Here is a 12,059-nt window from a genome sequence, read left to right as displayed (position 1 = left end):
AAATTCTAGCAGATGGAACCACAGACGTCCTCTTTATAACAATGACCCCCACACGTGTGAACTTGTTCTGATCCCACATGTGAAACCGGCAGAATGTTCCTGGTAGCTGCTTCCTGTGACCCCGGATCAGCGCAGCCTCCGCACAGTAGTGACATCTCCACCATTTATCACCGTGACAGATGGAGATGTGCAGTGTATTACTGATACGACACCTCTGCGCCTATCTGAGCGCCCCGCAGACAACGCAGATGCCAGACGCCTGGGATCTGGGGATCATCTTACTGGGAACAATAATGAATTATAATTGCGCTGAGGAAAACCTGACAGATAAATATTTCCACGTAATCCGATATTGTGAGTTATTATAAGATTTGAGCAAGAAAGGGATAGTCTGGATTCAGGTAAATGCAGCTTAATAGGAGTATAAGAAGAAGCTCTGCAACTTCCCAATAGACTTTGCCTTTTAAATTTCTCACCAAGATCTCTGCTTGCTGTCAGTGAATAACAACATTTAATGGAGGTATTCTGGTTTGGACTATTACTTAAAGGGGATTTTTTTTTTACTAATTAACTGGTACTAGAAAGTTAAACAAATTTATAAGATACTTCTATTCAAGTCTTCCAGCACCTATTAGCTGCTGCATGTCCTACAGGAAATTATGTTTTCTTTCCATTCTGACACAGTGCTCTCTGCTGTCACCTCTGTTCGTGACAGGAAATGTCCAGAGCAGGACCAAATCCCCATAAAAAACCTCTCCTGTTCTAGACAGTTCCTGTCACGGACAGAGGTGGCAGCAGAGAGCACTGTGTCAAACTGAAAAGAAGGTGGCAGAGGTAAGAGCACAGTATCAGTGTGGGAAGAATACACCACTTCTTGCAGGACATACAGCAGCTGATAAATACTGGAAGACTGAAAGTGATTAACAAATCTATATAACTTTCTGGTACCAGTTGATTTGGAAAAAAAATAAATACATTTCGGCGGAGGACCCCTTTAAGGCAGAGGAATAAATGGAACTTAGGTGCTACACCAAACATAACCGCATGCAAAAGTGGTGCTGTTTTAAGAAAAAAGTGCAGACCCTCTGTTGGTGAATTATGGAGAAGGGAAATGTAGAATTTTATGTCCATGTTCATCCCGAGTCTATAAATTCCAGATGATACTATATTAATATAACTTGACAAGCTTCAAGCTTTAGTTATTCATAGTGTGTATTGTGTTAAATAGGCAAGATTTGGGTAATCAGATCCAGACCAATTACTGGGAGGAGATGGGAGAAGTCAGCGCCTATGGCACTGTCTTGGTCACCTGCAAAGGTTGCAGGGAGAGAAGCGCTCAGCCATAGGCTTCTCTCCTGGCTTGTCCTAGTCATTGATTGGGTCTGAACTCTCAGACCTCAATCGACCAAAATGTAATATCTCCAGAACATGTCAAAGGTTTCTTAAAGCGACAGTTACACTTTAATTATCATGTTATAGTTCGGCAGATCTGTAATTAGGAGATCTGTATGACCAATAGAGATCAGGACAATTCTGTGTTATTACCTTCCACATTTACAGCTAAGGGCTGGAACTGTTTATCCAGAACCACAAGGGAGCAGGTGGCATCAAAGCCAAGGCCTCGGATCTGTCCACTCCCTGCTGACTGGGCGACTTTCTGCAAGATAAAAAACATATGCTTAAAACTTTCTTATAAAATTGAAGACTTTTATAGCAAATTTACAACACCCCCACTGATACAGCACAGCATAAGCAGGTTCCATACACTATATCTGCTGAATCTGCCTGCTTGTTATATCCCCTCACATCTGTGGCTACAAACACACTGAAAGCCAGAGTAGAGGAGAAGTTAGCTACTTCCTGTTGGCCTGTGATATGCCTTTCCCAGCATTCTTTGTTTTTACATTTTGGTGGCCATAGTGGCTCTCCAGCTGTTACCAAACTATGACTCCCATCATGCCATAACAGCATTCAGTTTCCACAGTGCAGTGCCCCCCTAACCTGTGACTGACCAGCTGTTTCAGAAATACAACTCCCAACATGCAGTCACTTCTCTGTCCTGGCACTGTATCAGTCACCTCTCTGCCCTGGTACTGTATCAGTCACATCTCTGCCCTGGTACTGTATCAGTCACATCTCTGCCCTGGTACTGTATCAGTCACATCTCTGCCCTGGTCCTGTATCAGTCACATCTCTGCCCTGGTACTGTAGCAGTCACCTCTCTGCCCTGGCACTGTAGCAGTCACATCTCTGCCCTGGTACTGTAGCAGTCACCTCTCTGCCCTGGCACTGTAGCAGTCACATCTCTGCCCTGGTACTGTAGCAGTCACCTCTCTGCCCTGGCACTGTATCAGTCACACCTCTGCCCTGGTACTGTAGCAGTCACATCTCTGCCCTGGTACTGTAGCAGTCACCTCTCTGCCCTGGCACTGTATCAGTCACATCTCTGCCCTGGTCCTGTATCAGTCACATCTCTGCCCTGGTACTGTAGCAGTCACATCTCTGCCCTGGTCCTGTATCAGTCACATCTCTGCCCTGGTACTGTAGCAGTCACATCTCTGCCCTGGTACTGTATCAGTCACATCTCTGCCCTGGCACTGTAGCAGTCACCTCTCTGCCCTGGTACTGTAGCAGTCACCTCTCTGTCCTGGTACTGTAGCAGTCACATCTCTGCCCTGGCACTGTAGCAGTCACCTCTCTGCCCTGGTACTGTATCAGTAACCTCTCTGCCCTGGTTCTGTAGCAGTCACGTCTCTGCCCTGGCACTGTATCAGTCACATCTCTGCCCTGGTGCTGTATCAGTCACATCTCTGCCCTGGTCCTGTATCAGTCACATCTCTGCCCTGGTCCTGTATCAGTCACATCTCTGCCCTGGTCCTGTATCAGTCACGTCTTTGCCCTGGTGCCGTATCAGTCACATCTCTGCCCTGGTGCCATGAGTCCATGATGGGTGGTATAGTTTTGCAATGTCTCTTGTATCAGTCCGTGGAACAGCTGACCCGTGCGCGCTCCTGTAATAGGCAGCACTGGCCCCCTGCCCTGTATACAGGGTTCTATCCCCGGCTCTTGGCACATCTCATAAATGATTGATCAGAAAGATCGATGCAGCGAGCAGAGAGCTGACCCGTCTACCGCCGACCCCATCAATTATTCAATAGCTGGATTTCCTAAAAGGAACAGAGATCTTTATTGTTACTATTCCCACTTTAAAGGGTTATTTGTAATCTTGGCAATATAGTATAATATAATAGAACCATGACAATGAATTCATTATTTATTACTTTTTCTCTGTGAACAATTTACTGTGTAAGAGAATTGTAAGAAAAATGATACATTTGATAGATTGATACATTGTTTGAGCTAAGACTTCCTTCAATAGAGCTTAAAGGGGTAATCCTGAAAAGAAAAAAAAAACCACTTTTTGCGATTGACTGGTGACAGAAAGTTATACATATTTGTAAATTAATTCTATTTAAAAATCTCCAGTCTCCCAGTACTTATCAGCTACTGTATGTCCTGCAGGAAGTGGTGTATTTTTTCCAGTCCGACACAGTGCTCTCTGCCCCCACCTCTGTCCATGTCAGTTTCCTATAGGGATTTCCTACTGCTCTGGACAGTTCCTGTCATGGACAGAGGTGGCAGCAGAGAGCATTGTATCAGACTGGAAAAAATACATCACTTACTGCAGGACACGCAGCAGCTGATAAGTACTGGAAGACTGTTTTAAATACAAGTAAATTACAAATCTTTATAACTTTCTGAAACCAGCAAAAAGATTTTTTCTTTTTTTTTTTGCTTGAGTACCCCTTTAACTGCAATACCAGACAAAACCTGTGGATAGGAGGGGCACTGTATCTAAAAGAGAGCATTGGTCAAACTCTTTTCCCATAGTGCAGACCTCTTTTTAAAATGTTCACTCTCCTTTCTGAAGACCCTTCTAACCATGTTCATCCTGATGTTCCTGCTTCATGAATAAAATTCTAGAATTACACTGACGACCAGGATATTGCAGTCAAAGGAGAAAGCAGAAATATGTATACCATGCAGGATCTGGGGAAAGCTGGGTGACAACTTCAAAAAATTTGGTAAGAACATCTGGAACTTTAGAAACTGGATACGGCTGAATATAACCTGAAAAGACTTCACATGGACACTGATATGTTTGATATGGAGCGTGGTTGTCACTTTGCAACCATCAGGGCTATTTCTCTCATGAAGGGGGCCATTCTGCCCGTCAGCTCCAAAACAATTAGGCTAATGGGGCCAATTATCCTGTTAGGGCCCATCAAGCCCATCTCACTTGCTGACAAGTCCCCTGTATTATCCGGCAAAAGTTCAAAGTAATCTTCTCCATAGTTTACTGCAGTTTCTCAAGGGAAGTTGGACATTAATGGGGTCAGAGGGTAGAAGAGGTCAGACGGTAAGATTGATACTCAAAGAACACAGAGATACACAGAGAACCTGACCGGCCCATTAACTAAATGCCCTAAATAAGGGAAATTACAAGGTGCAGTAGCAGCCACTATATATTGTAGGCCTCACTGAGTCTCCGATACCTGAAGGAGCTGGAAAGGAAGAAAGCAGCTGGCAGTGACCATCAGCCTCCATATTGGTTTTCATGGAGGTGCATTTCGGTCACAGAGAAGGTCTTTCCTTTCTCGCCTTTCTCCTCTCTAGTCTAAGGAACCCCAAAGGCAGTACCTGTGGCAAGAAGTAGCTAACAGTGACCACTATCTGCCATATTAGCTCTGTTGGAGCTGCATTAGGGTCACATAGAAGGGACTCTTCCTCATCCTCCTCTCTATACAGACATTACTGATGGATAGCCTTCCTAAAGACCAACGATGTCAAACTCACAGCTCTCCAGCTGCAGAACTACAATGCCCATCATGACAGGACAGCCAGAGCTTTAGCTGAAGGGCCACAAGTTTGACACCTGTGCTCCAGAGCATGATACAAGATCTTGTGTCATTGACCAAATAAGCATTTGCAAGACTGGGTGCTTAAAGGAGAAGTTTGGCAAAAAATTTTAATAAAGCATTGTATTGCCCCCGAAAAGTTATACAAATTACCACTATACACTTTTCATGGGAAATGCTTATAAAGTGCTTTTTTCCATGCCCTTACTACTGCATCAAGACTTAATTTCCTGGATAACATGGTGATGTCATTTCCTGGATAACATGGTGATGTCACAACCCGACTCCCAGAGCTGTGCGGGCTGTGGCTGCTGGAGAGGATGATGGCAGGGGGATGCTCAGTGTCCCTCCAGTGCCCTGTGTCCCTCAGTGTCCCCCTGCCATTATCCTCCTCAGCAGCCACAGCCCGCACAGCTCTGGGAGTCATGTCGTGACATCACCATTTTATCCAGGAAGTGACATCACCATGTTATCCAGGAAGTGACATCACCATGTTATCCAGGAAGTGACATCACCATGTTATCCAGGAGGTGAAGCCTTGATGCAGCTGTAAGTGCAGGGAAAAAAAGCACTTTATAAGCATTTCCCGTAATAAGTGTATATTGGTAATTTGTATAACTTTTCGGGGGCAATACAATACTTCAATAAAAATTTCCACCAAACTTCTGCTTTAACTACAACGGATTAAAAAGTGCCACAACCCCCCCCCCCCCCCCCCCCCAAAAAAAAAAAAAAAAAAAAAAAAACATATAGGTAAACAATAAGGTTGATAATTGTTAATATTGGTGAGGGAGGAAGTAGCCAACTTCTCCTCCTACTGGGAAATCAATGTAAAGACACAGTTTAATTTCTGGGAATCCACTCAATTTGGTATTCCCATGTCATGAAGTGATGTCCTATTGTTACAATTAGTGACCCCCACTGTATGTAGACCTAGATGGTCCCATTCACTTGAGTTGGGTTGTGCTGCAGTTCCCATGCACAATGTAAGGGAAGGACGGTAAAGGGGCCACAGCTCTAAATCAACATTACAGACCCATGGATCCTAGAGGTCAGACCCTCTAACCGATCATAAACTAATGGTTTACCCGAAAACCTAAAAAAGGGATACGGAACCTTTGATCCTCCAGCTGTTGCAAAACTACAATTCCCATCATGTCTGGACAGCCAAAGCTTTAGCTTGGGAATTTAGAGGGAAATTGTAGTTTTGCAACAACAGGAGTGCCGAAGGTTCCCTATCCCTGCCCTAGGGCAATTCAGTGACTTGTAATAGTTCACAAGGTCCAACGCGAGCTATGACCATTGCCAAAGTCCAAGCCTGTTATATTTGCTGGTGACAACAATCATCCTTATTGCAGATAGAGACCAATAAGCCAGAGGGTTGAGGGCAGATGCGAGGGGCACAGTCATTGACACATTGGTGAGATTTAGGTTTCAATCACTATTCACACTTGTTTGATTCATTATTTGAAAATATTTAAAAATTTAAATTTTTTTTACTTTTCCAACAGGAATGAGGCCCGGAATACCTTGCTCACAGCGCAGCACGCTCTCCAGATGTCGCTGGACGACTGCTCGTAGTGGTCAGGCTGAGGTTCCCATATATTCACAGCTTCTTCAGCCTGGTCAACCACCGCCCCAGACTGGTCCACCAGAGCCGCTCGTACGCTGGCCGTTCCCACATCTATGCCAATGTAATAGCAGCCAACTTCCCCTTTCTCCTTCTGCATTTTGAATTTGGCTGAAAATGGAGAAGATGAGGAAATAATCGGTGGTTATTTGGTAAGACGTGAATCACCGCACGGTATAGGATGAGTAAGAGATTTTATTATTAAATCGGAGACATTGACTAATACGAGCTGGAACATGGTGACAGATCCGGATGTACGTTCAGAGACGTTTCTTCAGGACTAAGCAAAACTTTTGGAGAAGTTATTCACAAAACAGAAGATGGAGAAATGTAAAAATATATGATATATATTTAATCATTTCCAATGTGAATGATACAATAGAATGTTCAGCAGCTAATATACAAAAAGGAGGATTGTAGTCGCTGACCGGCACAGTGATGTTTTTGGTTAGGGACTCATGTGTATCAGAAGACCTGCACGTGGTACATGAGTCAATATGGTTTGGCCAAATTATATACTAACTTCTGATGTTGGTTTTAAATGTAGCTGAAAAAGCTTTCGTGTCAGCCATGGGTGCGATGTGCAGCCATTTCTGTCTTTTTGGCTTGTGCATAATATACAAAAATGACACTGTCCCATTCCCATATAAATCATATCTAGGCAAGTGGTCCCATTAAGGAACATTAGATCTCAAGGGCTGGCTCCCCCCCTCGCCCTCCTCCTCCGCCGGGTAGAGTAAGGGCCCTATTCCACGGGACGATTATCGTTCGCATAATCGTTAACAATAAACGATTTTGAACGACCGCTATTGCGAACGTTGCGCTATTTCAAATTTTCATGATAACGATTACATTTGAGCGATGATCGGTTCATGTAAAAACACAGCGAACGATCAAGCGATGAGCAAGAAATTGTTCATTTTGATCTTTCAACATGTTCTCAAATCGTCGTTGGCTAAAAATTTTGCAGATCGCTTTGTGTAAATAGTCTTTCACAGATTCACCCTATGTGTGAGAGAGTGATCTTAAACCGATGGCAATAACAATTTTTTTAAATGACTTTTCACTTCGTCTAGTCGCTGATCATTATAAAAACCAAATCGTTGCTTCAAAATCGTTAAACGATCGATTGGGCGAATTATTGCTTCGTGTACACTACATTAGAAATTATATTGATTTTTCAATGCAGGACAGTCATGTGACCCAAATGGCACATCTCAACTTTCATACTTTTTTTTTTCTTAAAGAAGCAGTTCACCCCAAAAAATTTTTGGCCCCCCCCTGGTAGCCGCTGGCATGTATACTGACGAAAGATGATTGATGTCCCGCGGCGCAGCTCCGTTCCCGTCCCGCGGTGCCGTTCAAATCTAGAGCGCGCTCTCTTCCGGCGGCGCTGTGACTCCACTTCTCTCCCTTGTAATTTGAACACCGGAAGTCAAGCGCTTCCATAAAGAATGCATGGAACCGAGTGACTTCCGGCCTATAATGACAGGTCAGAGAAGAGGACTGACAGCGCAGGCGGAAGTGAGCGCACGCCAGATTTGAACGGCACCGCGGGACGGGAACGGAGCTGCGCCATGGGACATTGATCATCTTCCGTGAGTATACATCTCAGCGGCTACCTGGGGGGCCAAAAAAAATATTTGGTGAACTGCTTCTTTAACTTTCAGTCCAGTTTCATTCACACCTTAGTTCTCATTCATTTCTTTTAGAGGATCAATGTGGTATAAGCTGAATTTAACGAAAAAGTGGTGCATGACCTGGCTAATTTCAGTGATTTCAGCATTGATGGATCCTCCAGAGCCTTGTCTGATGCTTTGCGCTCCGCCTGTAGTTGGTGAGTAAATGACGCTCGGTATGGTAAGGGGGGGGGGGGGGGGGTTGACTCCAAAGTTTTAGCTGCCATGAAAATGTTTGTGGGTAAATTATGCCTCCCTCATTGGATGAGGAGGTAAAATAATAATAATCTTATTCCAACCAATATCTGGACACTTGGTCCTTGGTATCGGTGGATCAACATGTGATTGATAGGGAACACCACCTACAGACAAAGTATGCCAAGTCAGCTACCTTGGATTGAGAAGACACCTGGCTCTAGACATGCTTCACCCGGGTTGGGCTATGGGTCATAGGCCGCTATTCTGAGTCTGAGGACACTTCTATATGTAGGGAAATTAGATGCAGGAACAGTCTAGGATTTTAATCAGCAAATAGCTAGATAGATGATGATGATAGATGACAATGATAGATGACAGTCGGTGGGTATCTCAGCTTAGGCCGGTGTATTAGCACAACTACCTGACTGTCACAGTATAGCTCAGTAATGTACATGTCAGACTGTTAGGAGACACTTACATCTGCCTATTACAGTGTGAACAACGCCATCTAGTGGTCATGATTTTAATTACACCTGTGCACGTATATACTTTGTTTTATACAGACTAATAAGGTTAGTTTTACATGGAATCAAAGTGAGTTGCAATTTTAAATAGGATTATTTCATTTAAGTATTTTCACATTTTATCAACAAAAAATGGAAACAAGCTGATATCCAGTGCCATCACCGGCAGCACCGTCCATAGTGCACAGGAAAGAAATTGGTACCATTTAAAAGTACAGTATATATGATTGCTCTATACACTTCACAGAAATCAAAGGCTGGTTGCAGCTGGCCTTTGTGGTCTCAAGTGTTCTGTGTGTATATATATATATATATTGGGACAGTATTTATGGTGCATATAATCACACAGAGGCAGCGTCTGTTGACGGCATGACAGGACTCCCATAGACACTTTGCTCTGGCTTTGGCTTATGCTTGCACAACAATCATCGCCCTTTATCGGCCCAACCAGTGGTTCTGGTAACACATCTGTTTGGGTCCCGTGGTGGTGCGTCACCTAGGTCAAGTTTGCAGGTATGTCCAGATAAAAGCACAAGTGCTCCACATGCAGAGGCCCGTACATCACCATGTGTTGTCCCAGACCTCCTATCCATCTGAAGGCCCAGTCCTTTGTGCGCTCACACAAGGTTCATCACGCAGGTTGTACATCAACTGAGGACAATTATATTATTAATTTTTGCTAATTATATCATCAGCTCTGCAGCTTACCAGGAGACAATGCTCTTAGTTATGCAACAATTCAGTCAGTATAATGTCACTGTGGTTAAAGAAGTTTTGGTGCTGTGTGACAGGAGAGCTGACCCTACAATGCAAGCACTCTCAGGATTCTCGGCTACTGAACGTGGATGCAAAGCAGCCGTACACATGCACAGTGAAGATGCAAAGATGCTCCATGCAAATTCAGGAATGGCTGTCAATCAATACCAAGTCATGTCTTGTGTGGGCTCAAAGGACTGGGACTTCCTGTGGTTGAATAGAAAAAAGACCAAATCAGCACAGAGGGAGCATGGACTACAGTGTGACAGGAAAGGAGACAACTAGTGGCTATAAAATATATATTTGATTTAAACACAGAAAACCTAAAATAAAGTATATTGCAAAACTGCTAGTGATAACATCCCTAAATTTTTTTCCTGCGACCGTGCCTTCAAGAAATGAAGGGACAAAGTAAACAAGGGAAAAGAAGAAAGGAAAGGAGGGACAAGGAAGGAAGGGTAAGAGACAGGAGGAAAGAAAGAAGTAAGGAGGGTATGGCTAGAGGAAGGAAGGAAGGAAACAAGCTGCACTGATACCTTATCTCTCCTACCATTCATATCTATAGGAGGGTCACTTTGCTGTTGCTGTTACTGTTACGGTTGCAGTAAGCTCCTATGGTGTGACTATGTGTAGGAAACCATCACTCCATGGTGCCACTAGTCTATAACTGGTCACCAGTCTAATAATCTCCAGTAAGATTGGGCAGGGTTCCTGCCGGCTGTTTCGCCTTCCCCAATACTCCAGAAATATTCTAATCGTATTGGCCAGACCTATGAAATGTGTACACACGGCATTAGGCCTGAGTGCTTTATAGGGGGGCGGAGGGGCTTTTACAGCATTCATCACCTCGCCCTACAGCATGCATTTGAGGATTGGCGCGGCTAGGACATCTGCTTCTATTTTTTTTCTTCCTCCTCAGATACTGGGCAATGAAAGCAATTTATAAAGTAAAATCAATTTGGAAATGTTCTCTCTCTCTCGTTCGTCTCGGGTTTGATTGAAAGCGAGAGGAGAGCAGGCCAGTGGCTGACTCCAAAACAAGCCTCCCTGACCTCCATTTAGAGAGACTCTCTGTATAATGAATCTTAATTAAGATGGGGCTGTCAGCCTTCCCCGAGCTGCAACTTTGTAAAATGTAACATTGAAATAAACTACAAGGGAATATTAATCATGCCTCCATTCGCCTCTCCATGCAAGTTAAGTGCATTCTGGGCAACAGAGGTTGTTTAAAGGACAACGGCGGCAGAACGAGAGCTTGTCTGCATGCAAAACACAGTCTGACACCATGGAGATGCGGTCAATGTGGATCAGGGCGCTATCAGGATGATTGCTTTATCTCTTCCATCTGTCCTTGCGCTAATTCCCAACATTTGTACTGGGGGCTTCTAGGCCGCATCTATGGGAACGGCGCAGTAGATTATCTGCAGTTGACATGAACCTATTACTTCCAATTATGTCAACAATGGAAATGGGAATTATTGTCTGTTACTTTACTCCAATGCTTTACAATCGATGCCTCCGAGGATGAAATCAGCCGCGGAGATCAATTCACTTGGCTGGTTTACTGATATGACTGGGCTACTCCATGATGTCATCTGTTCAATATAAGGAGGGAAGGAAGGGAAGAACGTAAGGGAGGGAGAAGAGAAAGAGAAAGGAAGAAAAAAATGGTAAGGAGGGTGGGAGAAGAGAAGGAAGTAAGGGTGGAAGGGAGGGAAGGGAGGGAAGGACGTAAGGGAGAGAGAAGAGAAAGAGAAAGGAAGAGAAAGAGGGTAAGCAGGGTGGGAGAAGAGAAAGAAGTAAGGGTAGAAGGGAGGGAGGAAGGGAGGGAAGGACGTAAGGGAGAGAGAAGAGAAAGAGAAAAGAAGGAAGAGAAAGAGGGAAAGAAGGAAGGGATGGGAGGGAAGTAAGAGGGAGGGAGGATGGAAGGAAGGAAGGGTGAGAAGAACGTAAGAAAGGGAGAAGAGAAAGAGAAAAGAAGGAAGAGAAAGAGGGAAAAAGGAGGGAGAATAGAAGTTAGTAAGGGTGGAAGGGAGGTAGGGTGGAATGGAGGGGGGAATGAGGAAAAAATGGGAAAGAAGGGAGGAAGAAGAAAAAGAAGGAAGGAAGGGCAGTAGGGAAGCAGGAAGGAATGGAGGAAGGAAAGAAAGCCAAGGAAAATAGAAAGAGGAAGGAAGGAAGACAAAGTGCGAAATAAGGGAGGAAGAAGAAAAGTAAGGCTGGAAGGAAGGAAGGAAAGATGTAAGGATGTCAAGGAAGGCAAGGAACATAGAAAAGAAAAAAGGAACAAGGGTAAGACAAAAGTAAGGAAAGGAAGAAAAAATTGAAGAAGGAAGAAGGGGAAGCAGGGGAA

The 12,059-nt window shown here is 44.1% G+C and overlaps 1 protein-coding gene across 5 annotated transcripts in view; it reads right to left on the bottom strand.

Moving 5' to 3' along the window:
- FGGY (FGGY carbohydrate kinase domain containing) overlaps positions 1 to 12,059 on the bottom strand; it is a 381,964-nt gene that overhangs the window by 138,956 nt on the left and 230,949 nt on the right. For 4 of the 5 annotated variants that reach the window (XM_069981325.1, XM_069981328.1, XM_069981327.1 and 1 more), the window contains 2 exons: positions 6,449 to 6,660; positions 1,546 to 1,657 (listed from right to left, as the gene is read on the bottom strand). In XM_069981325.1, coding sequence (XP_069837426.1) covers positions 1,546 to 1,657; positions 6,449 to 6,660 — 324 coding nt within the window. Of the gene's footprint in view, positions 1 to 1,545; positions 1,658 to 6,448; positions 6,661 to 9,658; positions 9,889 to 12,059 lie in introns of those variants that run through there. The other variant, XM_069981329.1, reaches the window with a different exon arrangement.

The sequence above is a fragment of the Dendropsophus ebraccatus genome, chromosome 8, assembly GCF_027789765.1.
Source record: "Dendropsophus ebraccatus isolate aDenEbr1 chromosome 8, aDenEbr1.pat, whole genome shotgun sequence".
NCBI classification, from domain to species: domain Eukaryota; kingdom Metazoa; phylum Chordata; class Amphibia; order Anura; family Hylidae; genus Dendropsophus; species Dendropsophus ebraccatus.
This window is presented reverse-complemented; position numbering and strand designations above follow the sequence as displayed.